This window comes from Columba livia, chromosome 2 (genome assembly GCF_036013475.1).
Source record: "Columba livia isolate bColLiv1 breed racing homer chromosome 2, bColLiv1.pat.W.v2, whole genome shotgun sequence".
NCBI lineage: Eukaryota > Metazoa > Chordata > Aves > Columbiformes > Columbidae > Columba > Columba livia.
The window spans coordinates 121918471-121944885 of NC_088603.1; the positions used below are offsets into that span (position 1 = coordinate 121918471).

General features: G+C 41.5%; 1 protein-coding gene across 2 annotated transcripts; it reads right to left on the reverse strand.

Annotated features, from left to right (window-relative positions):
• Positions 1 to 541: 541 nt before the first annotated feature.
• Positions 542 to 24866, reverse strand: LOC102084849 (DGAT1/2-independent enzyme synthesizing storage lipids). Of its 2 annotated transcripts, none has more exons than XM_065053561.1 (7): positions 24556 to 24866; positions 19730 to 20060; positions 17287 to 17451; positions 8974 to 9167; positions 6845 to 6905; positions 4926 to 5065; positions 542 to 2866 (listed from the first exon to the last, which is right to left on the reverse strand). In XM_065053561.1, the coding sequence occupies exons 2-7, from the start codon at positions 20055 to 20057 to the stop codon at positions 2762 to 2764; spliced, it is 993 nt and encodes a 330-aa protein (XP_064909633.1). In that variant the 5' UTR covers positions 20058 to 20060; positions 24556 to 24866; the 3' UTR covers positions 542 to 2761. The 2 variants fall into 2 exon arrangements, with proteins under 2 accessions (XP_064909633.1, XP_005506560.2); XM_005506503.3 differs by lacking the exon at positions 24556 to 24866 and adding an exon at positions 24186 to 24429.
• Positions 24867 to 26415: the final 1549 nt, after the last annotated feature.

The window sequence follows — 26415 nt, forward strand, 5'->3', positions numbered from 1 at the left end:
CCATGCAATCAGTGGTCTAGTCTAACACTTGCTGAAGTTTCCTTTAAACACTTCTGCCGCACTCTAAGTGAACCAAATCAGCTGAAAGGAAGACAGGTCTGTAGCTTTACTTGGGAGAGTCTCTCTCCAGATCTGACTCCTTTTTCAAGGAAATAAAGTAGGTAATCCTTCACATGCCAAATATGGACAAATAAACCTTACTAGTCAGTATTTGTGATGTATTTTCTGTTGTGGGATCTTAAATGTAACTGTAGTGTTACTGCATTGCCTTTAACGTTAAGGCCTCCTGCAGCACTGATTACAACTATTAAAAGTTGGACCTTCTTGCTTAGGTGACTTTTGTCCTTTATTCCACTGTTGTCTGAATTAATTTTCCTTCAGTTCATTCCCTCTGGGACTTTGATCCTTCCACCCCTCATTCAGACACTGGGCAAGAAGAGCTTCTCAGGGCTATTACATGCTGCTCAAAACCACTGAGGGTTCAGCAGGGCAGGCCATGGATAATTTCGTTTAGTTCAAACACAACACAAAACTTCAGAAGCCTGTTCCACTTGTCAATTTTATTTGAAAGGTGTCTTCTATACATTAGTTTATATATAGAAATAAATATGAAAGGTCTATACAAAAATGAAGATTTAAAGAGTACCAATACTGCCCTTCATTTTTTATACTAATCTTTGAATACTTAAAGGGACAAAACTGCATCAAACAGCCCACACACTTAGTAAAATAATTTTACAATATCTCAGATCACAAAGGTCTCTTCATGTATAATAGAACCTTTTAGACTGAGTTTTCTTTTACATATATGCAACCTCAACACAAAATATGTTGAGCTGCCTTTGAGAATTTCACAATATAGACTGACATACATCATCCTCAAGATGGACAGTAAAAACAAAGTCATACTTAAGTTATAATCTGCTGTAGGAATTTGGCATTATCACTTTTAATGACATACTGTGTTAACATAATATTTTTCAAAAACATCCCAATAAATTAAAAAGAAGCCAATCTTGCCTTCAAATAAAATCCAAGTCATTTAAAAAACTTCAGAATAAGCATTTGCTTTTATGTAACATGGTTCTTTCCCAACTTTAAAAAATATAATTCAACACCACATAAAATGCTTTTGATATAACACCATAAAATAAGTAAACTTTTTGCTTTTTGTAAACCATAATTTATAGACTCTTTCCCATAAAGTGATAATTTTCTAACACAGGGTGTCACCCACATGCACTTCTGTTATTACACTAATTTACACTTAAAAGGGCATAAAACAAAGCATGTGCTTAAATGGCGGAAGGAATGAAAGTTAAAGTGAATATAGCTGCTCTTTCAAAAGTTGGGGATTTTTCATTGTTGTGGGTTGTTTATTTGTTTGTTTTTAAGAAAAGGCCAAATCCCAACAACAGTGAAAGTAGAGCATGTAACACAGCAAAAACCTCTTTTCGCCTTTCCTTAAGGAATCTGTTCTCATCCCAAAACTAAAGAGCTCCCAGATGTTAGCTTAAGAACTGTCGATTAAACTTGCTGACAATCAGAAGAAATATTTAAGATATTTCCTATTTGGACAATAAAAGCATAGGCTTTACTTCAGAAAAAATATAATACTATAATTTACTGTAATTGCACAAAAGCCCAATCCTGCAACTCCTTCCTGTTCATTCAATTGTTTTCACTTTAGGAAAGTATATGGGATTTCTGTCTCAACCCCAATTTAATAAGTTACATAAATAACTAAGTTTGAAGAATATGGACGTTTAACAGTTTACATACATAGTAGATTTAAAAGGTACGTGGGAATGTCTACCCTGTTTTTCAAAGGAGCTACAATTTTTTAAAGGAGCGTTGTACTCATTTTTTCCTCCCCTTCAAAATAAAGCTTTATGAACTCATGTTACCAAACAGTACTCTCATTTCCACTTCTTAAAATGTAAATGCTTGGCTCATTCTGTCAAAGGAGAATTTGCAGATTCACTGAGAAGTATATGGGACAAGACTCTGCTCAAGGGCAGATATCCAAAATGGCTCAGCTTGGAACAGCAGCTGTGCTGTAGAGTTCGCACCCACTGCATCAGAGTGGTTTCCATAACAAATTTCCTTGGTTCACTGCAGTTCTCTAATCAATTTTCGCTCCTTCAACCTCTTTCTGAGCTCACCCAGTAAAACTAAACACTTTCCACCGCAGGTTTTGCAGGCATAGCTACAGGTTCTGCAGGTCCCAGAAGGCTGACTGTTTTCCAGCAGCACGAGAGTAACAATCTAAAGAAAGTTTTCATAAATCCTGTATGACGTTAATATGGAATCTGGCCTGCAAAACTAGTTCCAGTGATGACGATCAAGGCAGAAAGACAGCAGGTCTTTCTGCTCTACAGCAGGTCTGACATTCATATTAAAGCAACCATGGGGTGGGGGAACAAAAAAAAACCAAAACCACCAGAGATCATGTACATCAAGACTTGTAGTGTCACTTTAAAAAACCCAAAAAGAAACAAAAAAAATAAACCTCAAAAACCACTTTCAAGGTAGGAATGCATTTATCAAAAACTAAGCTTTGTACCATTATAAATGATTTAAGTTTGGGTTCCTGAGCTTGATACTGGACAGGGGGAAGGGTGAGGGAAAGTGTCATATATTTTAAGTTGTACAGTAATATCATTAGGACAATATTCAAAACCTATTATTAGAAGAATGGACAAGTCACAAATATGACTTTAAGAAAATTGTAACTAAACAGTAGTTTCTTCAGAAGACCTTAATCTTCTTTCTTTTGTTTCTGAAATCGTTCCATTAAAGCTCTAAATATATTTCCTGGTATTTTCTGATGTTTTTCTATTAGAGCTTGGAGTGCTGCTTTTGTCTGTAAGGAAGGAGAAAAGTTTTTGGTCAGATTAAGTCCTCTTTATATTGTTCATACATCAACAAAATTCCAGGACTGCTTTTAATCCTTTTAGAACTCGCAGAATTACTGCAAGCTCAAAACACTATTTTTCCATATTTAAACCCACGGGATGTGCTTGGGGGACTGCTGTCAAGAAAGAGACTAACAAACTATTAATAGTACCTTTTATCTCTGGAAGCTGTGTTCACAAACTCTGTTAGTGATACACAAAAGTATCTCTTTTACAAAAGTAAAAGGACAATGCAGTAAATAAATGAAGAGACCTGGATCTATAAAGCATGCCAGTGCCTGCACACTCTACTCCAACTCAGAAACTTCTGCCTGTGCCCAGGTTTGCATAAGTAGCGCTCTTCCAGTATGCAAGAACTTTGCTCCTACACACGCTCAGAAGCAGCCCTGGAAACATGAATGTGTCTCAGTGCATTCGGCTTGTACACAGTAATTATCCCTGCACCCAAGTCCGCTAAAGGAGCTGGTCCTGTGAAGCACGCTTAGATCACACCTAAAATACTGCATGTGACAGCAGCATTCACTTTCACTCAAACATACAGCAGGCCAAGAATTAAGAGCAGCCGTTCTTATATAAAAGCTCTATGGGGAACATTCAAAACCAGGGCAATATGCAAAAGCTACGGCGAGGACATGCCATAACCTTCCTGTGCTGCCTACAGAAGCACGGATGACCGAATTCTTAAGGCCAGGAGCAGAACTGCCTTTGTAACCAACCTCTGCCTTTGTATACCAGTGGTCAGCAAGGGGAAAACTGATTCTTGGTACAAGCTCTCACCATTTGTATGAAATACGTGATTAACTGTTAAGTCCTGGGAGAAGAAGGTTCCTGCCCACATCTCTTCATTGATCTGGTCCTAGGTGTCTCTACAGATCTAAAATTTCTATCAGGTGAAAACTGTGAGCTTCATTTTTTCTATAGGTAATAGGAAAATCCATACTGTGCCATAGCCTGAAACATGGATTAAAATCACTCTAACTAACTAGGATTCTAGGGCATGCACATTCCAGGGGCCTGATCTAGCAGAATTTGCACTTCAGTTAGAAGCAAGTGAGGGTTGGCATAAATGTAAGATGTCAAAGCATGTATGAAATCATTTAAACACACCTTCTCTCCTGAAATCCACCAGTTCTGAACCCCTGTCAGACTGAACCCCCAAAAGAAACAATATCAGTCTTCCACAACCAGGGCATAAGATGATGTAGATAAACATTTTAAGACATCATTTTGCAGAGATCTAATCAGAGGGTAAATAGATGAGGAAAAACAACTCAATTGACACCTACATGGTCAAAGAGAAAAATCTCTCTCAAATGAAGTTTTCAGAGTGCTAAAGTGACCATCTGCAGAGCTTTCAAACATGGCCTTTTCAGCCCTCTCCATCTGACTGCTCCATCACTTAACTGTTTCTCTCTACACTGTGAAATCTATTAATAAACTGAATGAACATGAGGATCCAACAGCCCTTTCTATAAACCACCTGAATTTGAACTACAGGAACATTCAAAACTTAATTTGCTGGGTGAGAAGTTGGAGGAAATAGAAATAGATACACACTATAAAAAGCAGCAAGATGATTTACCTTAATTTTTTTTATTGTATGGAATTTCAACAGTTTGTGAACACAGATTTGTTATATTTGAAAGCCTTCATTAGTATCTTTCTGAAAAGATCAAGAAAGAGAATGCTGCTTCTGGGTGAAGTGCATATGAGTTTATCAACCCAGAGCAGTCTTATCTGACTGAACTTCTTGAGTCCCTAAAGCAAGTTGTTTCTCAAAGCAAATAAAGGCTGCAGTAGTGCAGCAGGCTCAGAACATCTTCAAGGTGTAGTAATAAAAATATAGCAATTAAGAAGGGCACTCAGAGTTAAGCAAGTCCAAAGCTTACCATGGTTCCACCAACTTCTATAACTAGCTCCAAGGCAGAAATCACTTGACAACAATATTCCTGTGCCGTATATCAGAACAGTCAATGTTTTAAATATATATATGCATATCTATCTTACCTTCGCAGTTAGTTCCTCAGCAGTTATATTTGGTTCATATGGAATGGGTTCTCCGATAAATGTACGAAGCTTGACTGGAAACCCACCGTAGAAAGGAACTATTGGCAATCTCGTATATTCATATAGTGACCTAAATATTTCTAATGTGAAAAAAATTAGGAGAAAGAGGGAAAGCAGGAGAAAGGGTGATGGGGAGGAGATGAGGAAAAAAAAAAAAAAAAGAGAGACACTGAGATTATTCTGTGAAGTTGTTGTCTTTTTTTTTTCCCAGTATGAAACTGGCTTTGCAATTAATCCATCCCCTGACCCAGATTCTCAAACAAGGTGTCATCTCAAGTGTTATTCTACCCTTGACTTTCATTTCCCAAAAGCTGCATTAACACTAACGTCAGACTTGTTTCCACCCTAACTTGGTGTGAAATCTCTCCTCCAAAGAGCAGTTGCAAAGAGAAGGAAGAAGAGGAGAAAAACCCAGTAGCTGCATCTCTGGAGAGGAAGGGAATGCTACACAATACAGGTTACAGTTTGGCTCATTTTACGTAGCCTAAGACACTAATACTGGAAGACTGTTCTGTTCAGTCCTGCTGAGGGCTAGAGGATCAGAAATAGTGTGATCTGCCTATAGTATAGTCATGCTACAACACTGAATTGCTCTTTCAGATCACACACTGGTTGCAGAGAAACAATATGAAAAGAGAGAAAGAAGGTATTCCAATCAGCTCCAAGAGGACACATCATCTTCCACACATGCCACCTTCTAAGCCTCCCACCCAAATGCACCCAGGACAGATTCCTTGCAGAACGGGTGCTCATATTCTCTCTCTCAGTTTTACACAAGAAATTCTTTTAACTGAGGTGTTGGCATAACAAAAACCTCACTGATAAAGGTGTGGAATTTTCTGTACATAATCTATAAGAACAAAGAATATTCTGAAACTATTGAAACTGAAGTAACACCTCCATCGATCAACAGAATTAAACTCCTCTTGCACCTCTGCTGTAAAATACAAATAACATGAATGATCTAGGCTTAAAGTTCTGCCTGTTTGGGAAGATTCTCCTGAACACAGCAACAATTAATTGCAGTTTATTTTTGTACAACCTGAAAATTATTTGTACAACCTGAAAACCTGAATTATTCTGCATGTCTGCATCTGATGCCTTGGCTTTCTCCATGCAATATATAGCTTTCAACTAGAAGGGGAGAGAAACAGAACCATTTTCCCCTGCAGTCCTCTGATGAAGATGATGATGCCATACTTGAGGCAGAACACATGGCACGGAGGAGACTGTTTAGGCTCTTTCTGCTAGATAGCAAGTTGAAGAATATAAAAAAAGGTGTTTAACACCAGCAGATCTACACCCATCTATTCATATGCTGGCTGGAAGTCCCAAAATATGAGGAAAGAGAGCAGGCAAATACAAGGTTTTGTGAGGAACCAGAAGTCTAATACTGAACTGTAAACCAACCACAGATTAAACATATTTCAAACTACTTGAGGTTCAAGTACAGGTAGAGGAGTAATATCAGAGCTTTAGGAAGACATTTAGAGAAATTACACGTCAGTTGTAAACCCCTGTTCATTTTGCTTCTTAACATACTGCAGAAAACCTAGAGCTGGCCTAGCAGAATAAGCAGAGAAAAACAGCAAATCTATTTGCCTTTTTCTGGCTCCTTTTTCCTTTCTTCTACTGCTTCTGTGAAGGCACTTTGTTATGTGGAGAGTAACTCTGATGAGCCAATACCACAGCTAATGCTGATATTAAATCCTAATAACATCTCTGAACTCTACTAGAGAGTAAACCTCCAGAAACAAGGCTTTGACAAATCTCAAATTTATGTGGGGATTATTTCTACACAGATAGATAGGCTAAACACATACGGAAAAGAAACTACAAAAAAATAGAAAATATCTTACTTATTCCTCCTAATGTCCTAATGCCTTCTCGAACATTTTGTGTAAACATAGGAATGATGGGCTAGGAGGGAAAAAAAATAATTAAGAATTTAATGAAGATAGCACTATCTAAAAAACTTGTACCTCACTTAAACCAAACAAGCAAACTACTTTCAGAAGTGTTTGTCAGACAAGGACATATAGAGAGCAAAACAAGGATTCATAAGTTCTTCTGCCATCTTCTGCCATGAGGTTTCAGGCTGAAGAACACCATGACATTTCAGTGAGTCACTGTTTCAGCAAATCCATTTTCCCAAAGCAGTGCAGGATTTCAGAACCTATGGAGCATTTGGCCTCCCCTTGTCTAGCAGAGTTTGCACATTTGTGACCTAAGTGGTTTAACCTCTTGTCTAATTTGCAGTTAAGCTCAAAGGGTAGAATTCATGGGATTGGGACCTTAAACTCATCTGATACATCTCTGCTATGCCAACTGTATTGCTTCACACATGATGTGTCATATTCAATAAACATATCATTCATTTCTGCTGATGAATATTTGGAATGGTGTTAATATTTCACAGTTTTTATTGCTGTTTCTGAACTTGCAAACAGCTGTCAAGATTTACAAGAACTGGGAGGAGGTCAACTACTACATGAAGGTTTTTAATGTCATTTTATAATATTTACTCACTGTACACAGCATCATCAGAAATACAGAACTCTCTACGGGATTTTCAAGCATTCAGATTCTTTCAAAATTTTTAAACAACCATGGAGAAGAGCTAGTAAGTGAAACTTTTCAGACAGGTATCAGGTTGCTTTTTGGGAAAAAAAGAAGGCTGTAAATAATCCAATGCAACTATAGAGGATACAAAGAAGTGCAGTTGCCCAAACTGGTAGAGATTTTTGCATGTATGAAGTTGGTTTATTTGACAAATATTCTGGCAAACAAACTGCTGAAATGAGACAAGAAGCTGAACGTCCCAGTTTTAGACATATTTTTCTGATGTTTTAGATGTCTTTTTCTTCCATGCTCATGATTAAAGGTGACTTAAAGCTCATCTTTAATTTTAATAAAGATATTTTCCCCACTTTCCCTTTTCTCCATCATTATTCCTATTCTACTGCATCTCTCAAGGGTCTTTTGGGGGAAAGGATCTGCAAGATCTTCATAGGTGCACAAAGGGAACTCAACATATATTCAATAAAATAAATATAAGTAGTACAACCATAGTTGAATCCCAAGTATGGCTTTTCATATGCTATTACAATACGTTAGTAAAATCTAAATCTGTTGAAAATATCCTATTTAAACTGTGTTATTTCCTCCTGAGAAAAGTGACACACACTTCAAATTTGGTCTTAAAAGTATTCTATTTTTGTACAAATTCCAGAGATTTAACTAGTCTCTCTGAGACAAATACCTGAATATAAAACTCTTGGTGTAAGACTTACTTTCAAATTAGGTTTATGTAGACCTAGGGACAGATGCACACATCTTTCAAGTGCAAACATAGAATGAGAGGGACTCTGAAAGTAGGTCCAACTTAAACATATCATATACCTATGCACCTTTCATGGAGGGTCCCATACGAATACTTATAATGATCTGCTGGCTGCCCAAGCACAATGCTATATATTAAAACTGAAGAGAAACAGTTCACAGTATTGAAGAACATCTGCTGCTGCTGCTGTATGCCCTAGACACCCCCCACTACCACAAAAATGCCAATACAGTACATAGTGCCAGTGAATCTATACCATGCTGGCTCACAGTATATTTCAGCGACAGGGGAAACAGAAATGCTGATGTACGGCAGCTTCCCAACCATTCTGGTGAGAGGTTGAGCCATCACGACCCTGACCAGGTAGGTGTAAAACAGTACAAGCTTCTGATGTAGCTCTGGAATTCATCTCCCATTCTTTTAAACTGTGGATTTCCTGACAACACTATTCCTAGCTGACTCCAAAGCCTTCTTATTGAAAGGAACAAAAAGAGTCTTGAAATGTAGTTATAAGAGCAAGTAGACCATACTTACGATACTCAGCAATGTAACACCAAATACACGATAATCAAAAAAGCTTTCCCTGGAAGAAAGTACTAATAAGTTAGCATTCCTTGCTTCTCTTCTGGGGTCTATCATACTTACCACTTTTGCATCAATGGCCACCTGAGCAAAGCCCTTTCGATTACCCCAGATAATATTATACGTTTCATCACTAAAGAGTGCTTCCCGAACTCCACCTGGGGCAATGGCTAACAGACAGCCCTTCTTCAGAGCACTGACACATTCTTCTTTTGGTCCATGCATAACTCCATGTGCATCAAGTAATATTTTAAAACCTGTAGGGTAAGATAATAATAATTCAGAAAGTGCTAATTCATACTACCCACACAGTACGTAATGGCTAAAACTTACTTGCCTAATAACCTGTATCACAGTATCACAGTATGTTTGGGATTGGAAGGGACCTCAAAAGATCATCTAGGCCAATCCCCCTGCTGGAGCAGGAACGCCTAGGTGAGGTCGCACAGGAACATGTCCAGGCGGGTTTTGAATGTCTCCAGAGAAGGAGACTCCACAACCTCCCTGGGCAGCCTGTTCCAGTGCTCTGTCACCCTTACTGAGAAGAAGTTTTTTCTCAAATTTAAGTGGAACCTCTTGTGTTCCAGCTTGATCCCATTACCCCTTGTCCTATCATTGTTTGCCACCGAGAAGAGCCTGGCTCCATCCTCATGGCATTCACCCTTTATATATTTATAAACATTATTGAGGTCCCCCCTTAGTCTCCTCTTCTCCAAACTAAAGAGACCCAGCTCCCTCAGCCTTTCTTCATAAGGGAGGTGCTCCACTCCCTTAATCATCTTCGTTGCCCTACGCTGGACCCTCTCCAACAGTTCCCTGTCCTTCTGGAACTGAGGGGCCCAGAACTGGACACAATATTCCAGATGTGGTCTCACCAGGGCGGAGTAGAGGGGAGGGAGGACCTCTCTCGATCTACTAACCACCCCCCTTGTAATACACCCCAGGATGCCATTGGCCTTCCTGGCCACAAGGGCACAGTGCTGGCTCATGGTCATCCTGTTGTCCACCAGGACCCCCAGGTCCCTTTCCCCTACACTGCTCTCTAATATGTAATTTCCCAACCTACACTGGAACCTGGGGTTGTTCCTGCCCAGATGCAGGACTCTACACTTTCCCTTGTTAAATTTCATTAGGTTATTCCCCGCCCAACTCTCCAGCCTGTCCAGGTCCCGCTGGATGGCAGCACAGCCTTCTGGCGTGTCAGCCACCCCTCCCAGCTTGGTGTCATCAGCAAACTTGCTGATAGTACACTCTATTCCCTCGTCCAAATCGTTAATGAATATATTGAATAATATTGGCCCCAGTACTGACCCCTGCGGCACTCCACTACATACTGGCCTCCAACTAGACTCCGCACCATTGAGTACCACTCTCTGGCTTCTCTCCTTAAGCCAGTTTGCAACCCACCTTCACTAGTCTATTGTCTAGATCACACCTCCTCAACTTAGCTGTGAGGATGCTGTAGGAGACTGTGTCAAAGGCTTTACTGAAGTCAAGGTAGACCACATCCACCGCTCTGCCATCGTCCATCCACCTTGTTACATTCTCATAAAAGGCTATGAGGTTGGTCAAGCATGACTTACCCTTGGTGAAGCCATGCTGACTGCCCCTAATAACCCTCTTATCCTTGATATGCCTTGAGATGGCGCCAAGTATAAGCTGTTTCATTACTTTCCCAGGGACAGAGGTGAGGCTGACCGGTCTATAATTACCCGGGTCCTCCTTCTTGCCCTTTTTGAAGACTGGAGTGACATTTGCTTTCCTCCAATCCTCGGGCACCTCTCCCGTTTCCCAAGACTTGGCAAAGATGATGGAGAGCGGTCCAGCAATGACTTCAGCCAGCTCCCTCAGCACCCGTGGATGCATCCCATCTGGACCCATGGATTTATGGATGTCCAGACTATTTAATTGCTCCCTAACCCAGTCCTCATCGACTAAAGCAAACTCCTCCATTGAACTGGCTTCATCCAGGGTCTCAGGGGTACAGGGCTCCCCAGGACAGCCTCCAGCAGAGTAGACAGAGACAAAGAAGGCATTCAGTAATTCTGCCTTCTCTGTATCTTCTGCCACCAGGGCACCCACCCCATTCATCAGTGGGCCTACATTGCCTCTGGTATTAGTTTTATCTGCTATGTATTTGAAAAAGTTCTTTTTGCTGTCCTTGACCCCTCTTGCCAGCTGTAATTCTAAGGAGGCCTTGGCTATCCTAGCTGCCTTCCTACATCCTCTAACAGCAGCCTTATATTCTTCCCAAGTGGCCAGCCCCTGCTTCCATGACCTGTAAACTCTCCTCTTCTGCTTGAGCATACCCAACAGATCCCTATTCAACCACGCAGGCCTCCTGGCTCCCTTCCTTGACTTCCTACGTGTGGGGATGCTCTGATCCTGAGCGTGGAAGAAACAATCTCTGAATGCAATCCAGCTGTCTTGGGCCCCTTTACCTTCAAGCAGTCTTGCCCATGGGATTTCCCCCAGCAATTGCTTGAAAAGGCCAAAGTTAGCCTTGCTAAAGCCCAGGGTTGCAATTCTACCTGCTATTCTGTTCCTGCCACCCAAGATGCTGAACTCCACCATCTCGTGGTCACTGCAACCCAGGCAGCCCTCAACCTTTACTGCTTCGACCAGACCCTCCTTGTTAGTGAGGATGAGATCCAGCAGTGCACCTCTCCTAGTCGGCTCCTCCACCATCTGCATGAGGAAGTTATCATCAATGCACTGGAGGAACCTCCTGGACTGTGGCTGGCTGGCTGAATGGTCCTTCCAGCAAACATCAGGGAAGTTGAAATCCCCCACAACAACCAGGGCCTGTGACTGTGAGGCCACTCTCAACTGCCCATAGAAGGCCTCATCAACTTCCTCAGCCTGATCTGGTGGCCTGTAACAGACGCCCACAACAGTGTCACCCCTGCCAGCCTGCCCCTTGATCCTGACCCATACACTCTCAACTCGCTCGTCATCCACTCCTGGGCAGAATTTAGTACATTGTAGTTGCTCTCTCACATAGAGAGCAACTCCACCACCACGCCTGGCTGGCCTGTCTTTCCTGAAAAGGGCATAGCCATCCATGACCACATTCCAGTCATGTGAACTGTCCCACCATGTTTCTGTAATTGCCACCAGATCATAATCTCCCGACTGAACACAGGATTCTAACTCCTCCTGCTGCACACATTGGTGTACAGGCATTTCAGGGAGCGAGCAGAGCACACCAATTTCTCCCTAGGGGCATAGGAGGCCACCCGGTCCTCATCAGTTTTAGAATGCTGCCCCACTGGGACAAGCCCAGCTACAACCCCATCCCACTTAGAGCCTAGTTTAAAGCTCTCCAAATGACACCAAATCAAAGATGTTTCCATAGGGACTGGAGCATTAAGAGCTGCTTATAAATTCTAGTCTAAGAAGTTGACGATTTAGGGTTTTCAGTGGCTTTTTGTCATAGTAAAGTCATGTCCTATCTCATAATCAGGACTGAAGCAGAAAAAACTGGCAAGCACTCTGTGCCATCTTTCCTGTGTCCCTCCAAAGGAGTTGTTAAGTCAGCCCCAGGGCACCGTCTCCTTGCCCAAGCTCTATTTTTCAAATGTAGCACAGTCCTAATAAAGTGCAACAAGATACCAGTGAATTGTTGTATTTTTTTGTTTTGTTAACTTGGGCAAACAAAGAGCAGTCTGTGCACAGGAAGGAAAATGGCAAGGAAAATGCAGCATTCTCTGTGATACAGACCACTGCACGTATTGACTCCACAGTTCTGCCTGTGAGTAACCAAATGGCCTTTCACACAAAGAGGCAGCTGGCAAGCCTGGATTGGGTTTATTCATCTCAGGTTTAAGATTTTTCATTTCCTGAAGTTTTAAACTGTCAAGTTACATGAAGTCCTCATGTCATCTCAAATTTCAAATGTCATACTTACCCTGCTCTTCAAGAAACAGCAGAACATCAAAAATTTGATTACAAGCATCAAATGGGCATACACCAAATCAATTTATACAATTAGTCTAATGTGAAAGAATATAACTAGCATAAAGCTGTGTTTGCAGGAAATCAATCGTGTTCACTTGGTTTGATAAATTTCAGATTTATATAGTATTTATGAGTACTGCATACCAAAATGGGAACTTCAGATGACTGAGCAGTACAGCAAAGATTACTTCTCTTTCTTGAACTTTCCCACTGAGGAGAACAACTTTATCAGCCATAAAAAAGGACACAGAACTGTTCTAGTCAAGTTTGCCCCTCAATAACAGATCTTTCTTTGGTAACCTGAGATTAAAAAATGAATAGTTGGTACTATGAATACACATTTGTTATACACACACACACACACACTGAAGAAGAGTCCAAACACAGTTAAGACGACAGAGATATGTCTTTTCTTACAGCCCACATAAAACTAAGGGCTTGAGAAGGAGGGCACAAGCCAGAATAACATTAGTTTAATCTTAACTAACCTCTGATCTCTAACTAGCCATTGTAGTCGGTGGGAGTATAATTACTCATGATTTATATCTATACACAATCTGGATCTGTCTGTAAACATGATACCAGAACACAAGCTGTGTTACACCTGTCTCACATTCTGCTGTGCCTGTCTCACAGGCTGCAGGTGACACTCACATTCTTCATCTGGTAGCATGTGCACAGAGGATACCTAAAATAGAGTTTTCCTAAAGTAATTTAATTTCTCTCAGGTGTTTTTTTCATTCCTTTTTTTTTTTTGGGGGGGGGGGGGGAGGGGGGGCAGGGGTGTGGATCTTGAAGAGCTGGTCTTTACAAAGTTTTACACTCCCAAACTAATTAAACCTTTCTGGAATGTAGCTGGTGGGTAGGAAGCTGCCTGTCTCTAAGCCCTTTCTGTCAGTGAGTTCAGGAGAGAGACAAATCGGTCACAAGAAGGGTTGAGCTGAGCAGGAAAAGAGACTCCAAGGAAACAGAAGCTGTGAAGAGAGTTTTCCTTTCTGCATTGGACATGCTGGTGAAGGGGAGGGGGAGGCAAGGCATGTGTGGTAGAGTAACACCATGAGACTGTCCCATTCAGAGGTCAGAAAAAAAGAACAGAATACAGACAGAATACAGGCAAACATTTGTAGAATAGTTGTGGGGTGGGGTTTCAAGTCTTCACAAAAATTTTCAGCCGTATTTCCCCTCTTGACTTTTAGTATAAACCTTAGTATAAATGTTCCGTACATCATAGCCCACGCAGCAGATCACACATTACTATCAATATCTCTGCTCCAGTAGCAAAGAACAACCTGGTTCCATTAGAGCAGCAGAGAGACAGGACCTAGTGCAGTGGCCCTGAAGGGACAGTCAGGCAACTCTGTGCCCAAGGAAAAGGTCATCATGAAGTCAGAAGAAACATCAGGGTAATACCTGGCGGCTGCACGAAAGGAACCAAGAATCTATTTTTCCACTTTAAACAACAAAACAACTCTCAAATTATTTAAACAGTTTCTCAGCCTTCCAGAGCATTAAAGGATGCTAACTTTTCAAAATACCAAGAAGCCCAAAATTGAATTTATTCCACAGTCCAACCTGGACTCTGCCCTTTGCCCCAGCACACTCTTCTCCTTTTTTCCACAGTATTGTGTCCATATCAATGCTTGAAAACTAAGCAGTAGACAAAGGCATGTTTGACTCCTTGCAGTCTCATGCATCCCATAGGAAGCACAGGAACATTTTACAAACACATTCCAGTTAATTGCCATTAATTCAGGAGAGCAGTGTGCAATGCAAAGTGTACGGTCAATGGCATACTTGCATGGACCTGAAATTCAGATTCACGGGACAAGCTGTTCCTCACAGCTACTCGCTGTAGATTCAACAATCATAAAAAACAGACAAATCATTAAATCGTCTAACCGAAATGCGTCTAACCGCTTAAAGACTCTCCAAATCCACCTCTCAATTTCTCCTGCACTGAGCATAACTTTTGGTTACCTAAAAATATCTTCTGAAAAGGCATCCAATTTAATCTGAAGACTTAATAAAGATCAGGCAGTCTTATCACTACAATAAAATTACAGCAGTCTTTCTAGTTTGATTCACAAGAGAAGCAGCATCTATCTGGGTTGCCAGTCATAGATTATTGTGCAGATTTTGAAACACAATCTAGAACAGTATCTGGGCTCTTTGGGCCTCCCTTCCTTAAACAGCCTTAATCCATTCACAGAACCAGAGAATTATGTAGGTTGGAAGGGATCTCTGAAGACCATTCTAGTTCAGCCTCCCACTCAAAGCGGGTCCAACTAGATCAGGTTGCTCAGGGCCTCACCCAGTGGAGTTTTGAAAGTCTCCAAGGATGGAGATTCCCCAACTTGTCTAGACAATCTGTTCAGATGTCTCATCACCCTAATGGTAAAATACCTTTCCACACATCTAATCAAAATTTCCTGTGTCGCAACTTATCTCTATTGCTTCTCACTCTGTCACTGTGTACCTGTGAGAAGCATCTGACTCCCTCTTCTCTGCACCCTCCTGTTAGGTCACTGAAGACAACAGTAATCTCTTCCCCTCACTTATCTGGTACAGACCAAACAAACCCAGTTCTCTCAAGCTCTCCACACACATTGTGTGCTCCATCCCCCCATCATCACATGTTCTAGTTTGTCAATGTCTGTCTTTGAGAATCCAAAACTGGATACCACATTGCGAGATGTGCTTGCATAGATGCCAAGACAAGGGAAAAAAAACCTCTTCACTCAACGGCTACACTCATGCTAGAAAAAGCTCAGCTTTTTTTAAACTACAGTTCACCTTGTTTGCTGCATGGACATGCTGCTAACTCTTGTTCGACTTTTTGTCCACTAGAATGCCCAAGTCCTTTCCTGCAGAGCCACTTTCTACCCAGAGTACTGTCGCATGGGATTGCTCCATCGCAGATGCACAACTTCACATCTGCTGACCTTCATGATGTTTCTGCCAGATCATTTCTGCGAAGGCGCCCTGAATACCAGCTCTAACCTTCAGTCTATCAACTGCTCCCCCAGTTTGGTACCATCAGCAAACTTCCTGTGAGCACACTCCAACCCTCATCCAGGTGTGCAATATAAACCTTAAGCAGTGCTGGTCCCAGTATCGGTCCCCAAGGAATGCCTGTAGACACCAGCTGTTAGCGAGATATTCTAGTGCTGAACCCAATTCTTCAAGACTAGCCATTCAGCCAGATGTTTCTGAAATGCTACTAAATGATATTTGGAGGACTCAAAAGAACCTTAGAACCTTATTAGAAGGTTCTAAGAAGAACTTAGAAGACTTAGAACCTTATTTTAAAGTAGAAATGGAGAAAAACAAAATGATCTCCCACTTTATAAACAACTGTGCATAAGTATTAAGAGATATAATACAGAATTAAATCTAAATTACAAAATTGGTTATGTTAGTCAGCTACATGCAAAATATTTTATAATCAACTGACAAACCCTAGTCTGTCGGTAAAAGCAGTTGCAGAGGCAAAGCCATGCTGTTATCAGTATGCAAAAGTTCAATTTTCAGGGATTAATGCTGAAATAAAACCATATTGGCAAAAGGACAGTTTTCTGATAAGAATTGTTTCCACTAAAAGCATCAGTACACTACAGAACATTCCTGTAAATTCGCAAAATGAATTACAAAGTTTTTAGTCACAAACTGAACTTGAGAAAAGTATTGGGCACTGCTGTATTTCACACACACACACACACACAAAATAAAATCTCTCATGTAATTAATTTCATTAATCAGCAAAAATCCTGCACTGAACATATTTTTCATTTTCTTCATGCTTCACCTCATGTTTTGCGCAAGCTTGTTGGATTCTTCTACAGGTTTCCTCCAAAAAAGACTCTACTTGGAACAGTCTTCTTCGGGCAGGTTCCACTGCCTACCACACTCAACTGGGTAGGAGATGAAAATACATTGCCTCAGACTAATATTGCCAACTCTAAGGGCATTGCTTCCAAACAAGTTTATTTCTTAATCAGGTCATACTACTCATTCTGACTATATTAATAATAATTATTATTATTAAAAAAAAAAAAACAGACACCACAAGACACACCAACATCTAATTGAAGTCTCCACTATCACTTAATACAGAGACAACTGTTCCTCTCATGATCTCCTCCTCTGTTTCTAAACACCTTAGAGTCACTGGAAGGTGTTGCCCAGTCAGGAGTATGACCCATCCTTGCACAGGCCAGTCTCATAAACTCATTCTTGTTTGTAAAGAACATGTTAGACACAGCTGTAATTCAACACTTTCATTAAGTTTGTCTGAATGCCTGTTCCTAGAGCTGTATTCCCATGGCACAATTTTTATTATTTACACTGTTAAAAAAAAAATAAAATAAAAAAAAATTAGAGTTCTCAAACTGATTGTTTACAACGAAAGTATGTTACCTGGTACTCCAAAGACGAAATGATCAGCTACTACGTGGCAGTATCTCTTCTTTTGTATAAGCAGTCTAGCCATGAAATAGAGATAGTCAGCAGGAGTAGCTCCATGATAAAACACAATAAGCCCTGGTCCTTCAGGAATGTTTCCAGTACCATGAAGCTCATAACCTGTTACGTGTTAAACGCATAACAGATGTCAAAGCCTGATACAATTCTATCCCAAAGAAACTAACTCACAGCAAATTGCAAGCTGAAACCACAGCTATTGAGAAGTGGTAAGAGCAAAGTAACTGTTTAAAAGTCAAAAGGTAACTTGCAGCATTTACCAAGTTGCTTTCACGGGAAATAAAGCTTTCATTTAAAGTAAAAGAGCCACATTTAAAGAAACAACCAAAAAAAAACCCTGAAAACAAAAGACCTAGCCATACTGCCTTGAACTATTGTCCAATTTTTCCTTATTGTTTTCAGTTCACTGTCTTCACGGCTGCAGAAGTCATCTAAATCAATCATTCAAGAGAAATCAAAATAAGGATTGAATAGCAGTGGTGAAATACAACTATTTCAAGCTATTATTTACCTTTAAGTTCATTGCGACCAGTAACTGTTTAAGAAGATTTGACGGGACAACATCCAATTACATGTCTCCTTTTACTTCAGGGCATGAGGCTTATCTTTGTTATTTCTCTCAAAGTTATACCTGCTCCATTTTTTCCATCAGTAAGTACTAAAACTATTTGGGGCTTTATATGTTTAATTGAAACACACATAAACACACAGAAGTTTCTTACTGAACTTGCGTTTCTACTAAGTTAAAAGTGCAGAATATATTTAACACAAAATATGAAAACACATCAGTTTAGAACACATTCAGTTAATATTGAGCATTATTGTTACAGTATCTTGTGTTCTTTTTAAAAAAAAAAATTAAACAAACAAAATAAACTCATCACCCAAACCCTGTCACTTCTTCCAAAGTTCATCAGGCCTGCCAATGATAGCCACAATGATACCTACATCTAGCATTTGCAAAATATATGTAAAGTTACAGGTCTCACACACCAGTTTTGCATTTGGGGGTTTTTGGTTGAAGGACTGTCCTTTGTTTTTTGGTTTGTTGGTTTGTTTGTGGGGTTTTTTTCCTGATGCTGTGAGATTTCAGGATGAAGAGTTCTTTCTATGACATATTAACTAATCAAGTAGCAGGAAAAAAAAAAAATCACAAAACTTTTCATTCTTTAGCAAGAGAAGCGTATAGAGAACATGCAACAGCTGGCAGGGAAGAAAAAAAGTCACAACTGTCTATAAGGGACTGGATAAGAATCTTTTCTATGCAAATAAAATGTTAGACCTTATAAAAAGAAAAAGTTACTAAGGATGAAAAGAGCAAAGGCCTTAAAAATGGTTTTCTTATAAAAAAAAAAGTAAATAGGTTTTTATTGTGAAGTGAGCATTTCAAGCTCTTTGATATAGCTGTTGATTTTGATCTAGTGTACTTTCCTAGATTTTAAAGTTTCATCTTAGTCTTACAAAGCCTATCTGACAAAGCCGCTGCACCATCTGGTTATCAGTGCCTTGAAAACCCGCTTCTCTTTGACTAGAGAACAAATAGAGATGATTTTCAAGAAGGATTTGTTCTTTATGTAAATTGCTCTTAAACATCTCTTTCTCCTTTAGCTGCATCTCGACTGAATGGCTCTGAAAGAGGCTTATGATTTCCTTAGAAAGAAAAGCCAAATCATTTATTAAGTCTGTCTTTATAAAAGAAATAATAGTAGAAGGACAAGGAACAGAACCCTTAGTTTTGACATTCTAGTAGAGAAAGTAGTTGTCAAAATGCATAGATAGAAAATTTTAAAAGTAGGGTTCTGTAACAGTCTGAGGCTCTAAAGTCAATTTGAAGTAGCAACTAGCAAGTGAACTGACACTAAGTGCTCTTTTTAGCCATCATTTGGCATTATATGTAGAAGACTGGTTAAGCACAATCAAATTATGCTAATGTGCTGACATACCAGCTATCAGGGAACTGGCATTTCCAGTGTTCATATACTGACTTTGAAAAAATATAGTTAATTGATCTAATTTTTAACATAGTAATCATTTCAGGGACTCCTGAAGTGAGGAAACCTAGGAGTAGTTAGAAAAAAAAGAAAAAAAAAAAAGCATATATTCAACTGGATGAAAGATCTCATTTTGTAGCAACAAAGGAATAAAAACATAAGTCAAAAAATTATATATCCAAATACATCTGAATGGCTTTTTTTAATCCCAAGTCTACAATGACCGAAGCACCACTGGTAGTCATTGATAAAACCGAAAAAAAAAACTGGCCTGAATTTTAGATTTCACACAACAGCAGCAACAATGACATATACACTGATAATCCTGAAAGGTAAAGCCAGGAATAAGGGCTTCAACAGGTTTTAATGAAAAGTCAGATCTCGCTTACCATGCCATATTCTTCCATGCCCATCCCATAGGGTAGCCACCATTTGCCGTGCACCAGCCCAAAAATCACTGGAATAAGCTTCCCTTAGTTCATTCTTCCTTTTATAAATATGAAGAAGGAGAATGGAAGTGTAGAAGAGGATTACAATAACTCCTGGAAGTAGAAAAACTACTGCGAGTGGAAAAAGCACCCACGAAAGGTAGACTGTGTAACTCAGATAATCTTCAATGTGCTCCACACCAGTCCATTCTCTCAGAATGTAAGTCAGGCAGCTTAAGTAGGACACAGGTATTGGTCCAGCAACACAGGATTCATTTTCACCTATCATCTCCTGTTTAATTAAAAAAAAAAAAAAAAGACAGATGAATAAATCCTCAAAAATAGACCTGCCTACACTGTTTAATCATACAACAAACCTCTCTGATGCATTTTATCCACATACCATTTACCCCACATCCCAGCAATACCTATTAGTGCAATTGCTTAACCTCAGGCGAAGATTTTATCTCATTAAAAACTGTTCAACTTACACAGATCCAGCATATTTATACTGTTACCAATACCAATTTATACTGTATTTTTGATTTTCAGAAAGTTGTACTGTTTAGTCTATTTTACTGTTCTACACAACACACAGTACATTCAAAACCTTCTCCCAAGCACTTACTACAACAGGAAACAGCACAATCCCAAATCCAGTGCTATAAAAAACCCACTGAACACTTCCACTAACCACAAGCACACGATGACGCAGGAAGAAGATGGTCCCAAATAAGCAAGTCTCACTCTCTTGGAGACCTGGACATTCACAGAGAGTGAAATGCCAAGTCCAGGAGCACAACACAGAGAGGCAGCAGAAAGGACGAGGAAAAAAGATCACAAAAAGTCCTCTAAAAGGTTTAACTGCTCTGGCTTTACTGTGTTTACGTGTAAGAATCACCCTTCTCCCATGCCAGCTCCTAAGAAGTTCCAGGGTTAGACCTCTCTGGGCTGATATTTCAGGCCTTCTATAATTCTGCAACAACACCTTTTTCTTAGCTTTGTACGATTTAGGGGAAAATTCACTATTCACTTCATCTTACAAACACCAGCCAACCTGTACGCTTAGCTATCTTAGCTACAGTTCTAGCTCAACATAAATAATACCTCAGGGGAAAAGAACTTATCTTAGTCTAGAAAAGTTTTGGTCAGGACTTGAAGATAACAGTTACTCAGGACCAAGAAAAAAAAATTTGTAACCACAGTTTAGGCTCGTAGAGGGAAGCAAACTAAGAACAGTGATTTCTAAAAGAATCTGCACTTGGGGTTGTTGTGTTTTGGTTTGTTGTTGGTTTGTTTTTTTTTTTCCTAATTAAAATGTGATTTACAGCATGTATGATTGCTGAGTTCTTATGCCTAGATAGACATATGTCTATCACTCCTTTACTCTTGGTCTGTTTTTGTGAGAAACAAGTGACTGAAATTCAGAACACAACTTCGTTAATACTACCAGAACCCCAGTGACAACAAAAATCATGAAGCAGATCTGGTTTACTCCACATTTGCTATTGGATGTTAACCTGTACTAGAGAAGAACTCATTTATTTCCTAGTCTCAGATAGAGCAAGGATGTTCCTTTTCCTTCTGGTTTGGAATCAGCCTCTACCCACATTGCTGGAGATAACACCTGTTAACAAGAAAGCTGATGTCGTGATAAGGACTTTGTTCTGACGATCCATGCCTGTTCCACCAATTCAGGCTTACAACATTTTGCTCCTCAGTGTGTTCTTGAGGACAATGTGACGAGCAGCTGATTTATCTTCAGTGATGTATAAGCACGTAGCTTTAGCAACGTGTACTTCACTGATTTCATTCATGTGTGGTTTGGGGTGTGAGTTAGGAGGAAAGGATGGGAGAGAGCAAGTGTGTGGGAGCGCAAGAGAAAGTTCTTTCTCATTCCAGTTGCCAGAGTCGAACTCCAGAACACACAGCAAGTACAAGAAACACGACTTGTGAGGCCAAGCAGGATTTAGGAGTAGCACTCAACACTACAGCATTTATCAGATTGTTATGCCTGGACTTCTCCAGTGGTTCTACCTACTAGGTAAAGAAAAAATATAGAGCATAGGTTATGGCACAGAATCATTTTTCAAAACTCAGAGCTAATTATAAGGCTTTAAAGATTACTTAAAGTTATACTCCACCTACTATATTTTTAATTGTTTATGGCTTTCTCCAAACACAAAATCCTCACCAAGTAGATTTAAAGTCCTGTCTGCACATGTCAGCCTTGCAAAATATTATTCGTCCTTTCACCTGCAATGTTAGAGGTAATACCTCCAATGCAATCATCACAGTTTTGTAAGTTTACTTGCACATCTATGCACTAACCTGTAACAGAAATTAAAATCCGGTATCTTCTTTGCTGCCAGCCACACAGGCAACATCTAAAGTACTGCCTTCTCTCAGGGACAGTCAACTCTACTCTGAACAACATTTTTTCCTCATTTTAAAGAGAATCACAGAATAATTCATATTGGAAGGACTCATTGGACAGCACTTGTCCAACCTCTCACTAACTAAGGAGTTAGATCAGGTTGCTCAGGGCCATGCCAAGTCCAGTCTGTAACATCTCCATGAAGAGAGATCCCACTGCTTCTCTGGGTCCTTAATCTAGTGCCCGACCACACCTGTGGTGAAAATATTTTTCCTTGTTCTAGTTAGAACTCCCCTTTCTGCAATTTATGCCTGTTGCCTCCTGTCCATTTGCTGAGAAGAATCTAACTCCCCCCCTCTTTAACCACCCATTAAGAGCTGTGGTGAGATCCCCTTTAAGCTGTCTCCAGGTGAGAGACACACAGCTCCCTCAGCCTCTCCACAGACACCACATGCTCCAGTCACCTCTGCAACCCTTTCAGTTCATCAGTATCTTTTTTGTAAAGTGGGGCTCTAAACTGGACTTGTGGTCTCAAAAGTGCTGAAAAGAGGATCATAAACACTTCCTTGATCTAATGGCTATGGCCTCGCTAACGCAACCCAAAATGCAGATAGCCATCTTCACTCATGTTTGACTTACCAGCCACCAGATAAAGGACTCTCCCGGGCCTTTATCTCCTGTAATTTTGCTTCCCTTTAACAAGTTCATCATTTGTTCTGATCACCTGCGGTTTGTCCACAAATATACTCGGTATCCAAGCCCAAGTGTGGTTTATGTTACTGTCACACTGAACACCTGACCAAAGGCAACAGCAGTGCAGAAGGGAAGACAGATTTTGTCTCCATGATCAAAAAAGCGCAGGATGCTCCACTTTGAATAAAGATCCAACATAGTGCATATACACTAAAAGCAGAACACTAATAACAGATAACGTTATTTTGGTCTGTTCCAACTTTACAACTGTCTACTCTATGCCTGCCCAGATCAGTTAGAACTACATGACAAGGCACCACTGTCTTCTAGAAACACCAGCAATGTCACTCTGATTAGGACCTCACCCAAGCAAAGAGAGACTATCCTTGCCCTCCTTTCCAGAGGTTTTCTGACCTCTGTCACCATCCAAATCTAAAACCTACAATAGGGTGCAGTACTATTCTTAGCCACCTTACAGGTAGGATCCTTTTATAACATGAGCATAATAAGAACTTCTTATTTTAACCTGCACCACTAACACATTTCCTGTTGTGCAGTTCAAAATAAATATTTTTAATTTAACTTCCTAATAGAGCAGCTTACATGTATTTCCACTCGATGAAAAAGATGCAATTTCTCATTCAACTAATGACAGTGCACACTGACTTATGCTTACGCTTAAGGCTTTACGCTGACAGTGAAGTGCAAACAAGGCTAACATAGAATTCCTTTCACTGACTTCTGGCATATGAGCCATTAAAGTCCTTAACTACAACAGTGGTCTTCATCTGTAGTCTGCAGACATGGGGTTAACTGAGGCCCCATTGATCATGCTAGAAAAAACAATTGTGGAAAGCAACATATACTGCTGCAAACCATGCACAGCCTGATTGCAGCATGTATATGAAAAGTGTAAGCAGGAGAATGTGACAACCAATGATAAGACAAGGGGCAGTGGGTATAAACTGGAACACAGGAGGTTCCATTTAAATTTGAGAGGAAACTTCCTCACGGTGAGGGTGCCGGAACACTGGAACAGGCTGCCCAAGGAGGTTGTGGAGTCTCCTTCTCTGGAGACGTTCAAAACTCGCCTGGACACATTCCTGTGTAGCCTCATCTAAGTGTTCCTGCTCCAGCAGGGGGACTGGACTAGATGATCTTTTAAGGTTCCTTCCAATCCCTCACATTCTGTGATCACCTCCGAACCAGAAAGACACTGAGGAGCAACAGGTACAACATGCCCCTGACAACAGGAATACACCACTTTCTACTGCATCTGTGAGGTACAGAGAGTTTTTCTACCAGAATTAGCAATGCCACCACAAACACACACACACACACACTCACAAAATAAAAGCAGAACAGCCGGATACTCCTGCTAATGGCATCTGCAGCTGGAGAGATCCTGGAAGTCACAGGGTGCCTGTGCCCTGGTTTTGAAACAAGAACTGGCTGCTCCGTGCCCCTGTGCCAGCAGGACGGTGGTTCCTTCTGCAGGAGGCTGGAGGGGCATCGAGTTTCTCTTTTCTGACAGGAAGGGCACAACCGCTGCCCAGCAACAACCCGCAACCCCCACAACATCCACCCCCCGGCCTCCCCGCCTCCCGACACTTCCCGCACCCCGTCCCGCAACGTCGGGCCGCAGGCGCGGTGCTGACCGAGGGAAGCCACCTCCCGCGACCAGGACTCTCCAGCCCGCCCGGCGGCACCCGCTCACCTTCCCCTGGCGGCGGCAGCTCCGGCTCCAGCCCCGCGTCCCTGCCGGGGCCTGGTTTTACTTATCCGTCCGCCGCCCCCGCGGAGGCCGGGTGCCCGCGGGGCGGCCAGGCTAGGGCGGCTCCCTGCGGCGGGAAGGCACGGTGCGGCCGGCGGGCGAGCGCAGAGGAGGCGGCAAGAGGCGCGGAGAGAACAAAGGCGGCGGCGGACTGGCCGGGCCGGGCCGGGCCGGGAGGGGGAACTGCGGGCCTCCGGGGGCGCGCGAGCCGCCCGGACGGCGACCGCCACGCACCGCCCGGCACTTCCGGCGGGGGAGGAGTGGGCGCCGCCAGGGGGCGCGCGTTCCCCGCGACCGGGCGGGGGCGGGGCCGGAGTCAGAGCGGGACTTGCTTACCGGGCGGGACCGGCGGCCGAGGGAGGGGCCAAGGGCTGCCAGTCCCAGCTGTGCTGCGGCAGCGAGTTTCACGGCCGCTCGTCTGCTCCAACTTGCAAGAAGTGGGGTTCCCCTTTTCCAGCTTCCCCCGGGGCGCCCGGCAGGTCCGCAGTGTCACCCCGCTCGGGCGCAGGGCACCGGCTCCCGCCCGCGGCCGCTCCTCCGGCGCTTCGCGGTTTGGCCGTGACGCTGTGGGCGCTGTGACGGTGCTGCTGACCGGCCTGGGGGCTTGGGTGGGGTTCCTGGATCCATATAGAAGGAAAAACAAATAAAAATCCATCTAAGAAGTAAGGGGTGTTGCAGTAACACCCGGCGCGGCTCCGGACACCCGCGCTGCTGCCGCAGGACTCGCTGCAGCGCTGCCCTGAGCTGCGACCTCAGCTCCAGGTGACACCAACTTGGCCAGAACTGGCTGCAAACTCTTTCGGATCTTTTCCCGTCGTGCTTTTCTGACCGGTTGTCTTTTACATTTACATCATCTGCCTATCTGACTTTGGTGATGGTTCAGTTGTGTGTTTGTATAACTGTATTTGCGCTGTTGTCCAACTAATTTGCTTTTCCAGTGTTGCCAGTAGGATATTTTCCCCAGTGCAAAAAACTTGTCGTTTGAGCTGGATAAACCTAATATGTGAAGAGGTAAGAAATAGAATTTCCTTGCGTTGTTTATATGCCCATTGCTTGTATACCCAAAACGAGTCATACCCCAAAAGAGTCATGTATGCTGCTTACATATTGAGGCAGACACACTTGCGTTTTCTGGTTTTCAGTTCTTTTTTGTTGGATGATGCAGAGGCTAGAAAATACATGTAGCATGGGAGTGATTTGATCCGCAATTATAATTCTACTTGTATTAAAAGAAACTCTGGTTTCTACAATAGCAGTTCCTAGTTCTAGTTTCTACAATACTGCTCTAGAAAGAGTAAAAATTTAAGAGGGGGGCACTGAAATAATATTATAATAACTGTTCTTTGTTAGAGCAGTACTGTAATGTTTCTGGAAAAAATAATATCCTTTTTTTCATCAGAAAAATCATTGTCTTATATGTCATTCAAAACCACTCACATCTCTCAATAATAGTTTTGTCTGTCACCTTGAGATCCCAAAAATACTCTTTAAGACAAGTGTGAGAGAAGATAACTAATAGAAATGAGTTTTTACTCCAGCTTCACTTCAGCTAGGCTGCAGATAATACAGGGGTGCTTCTGTAAGCCTAAATACCCCAGGAATTCGTGACCTTTGTTATTACAGCAAGCTGTTAACAACTGTCAGAGATATGGGAGACCTAGGCTGAAATCCCTGCTTTGAAAGATAATTGGTGCTTCGATTACATGTCCACTAAGACTAGTGCTCTATTCTGAGTTGTTGCACGGCATCAGGTATCAGAGAGACTGGAGTTTGAAAGGTTGTGCATATTCACATGACTTAAGT

Excerpts from the sequence above, each read along its gene's own strand:
- LOC102084849 (XM_005506503.3), bottom strand. The coding sequence starts at position 24,419 with ATGTTGTGGGGGTTGCGGGTTGTTGCTGGGCAGCGGTTGTGCCCTTCC. Across the intron at positions 20,061-24,185 it reads GGCTGTTCTGCTTTTATTTT|GAGATGATAGGTGAAAATGA; the intron begins GTGAGTGTGTGT and ends TTAATTAAACAG. Across the intron at positions 2,867-4,925 it reads CTGAGGAACTAACTGCGAAG|ACAAAAGCAGCACTCCAAGC; the intron begins GTAAGATAGATA and ends CCTTCCTTACAG.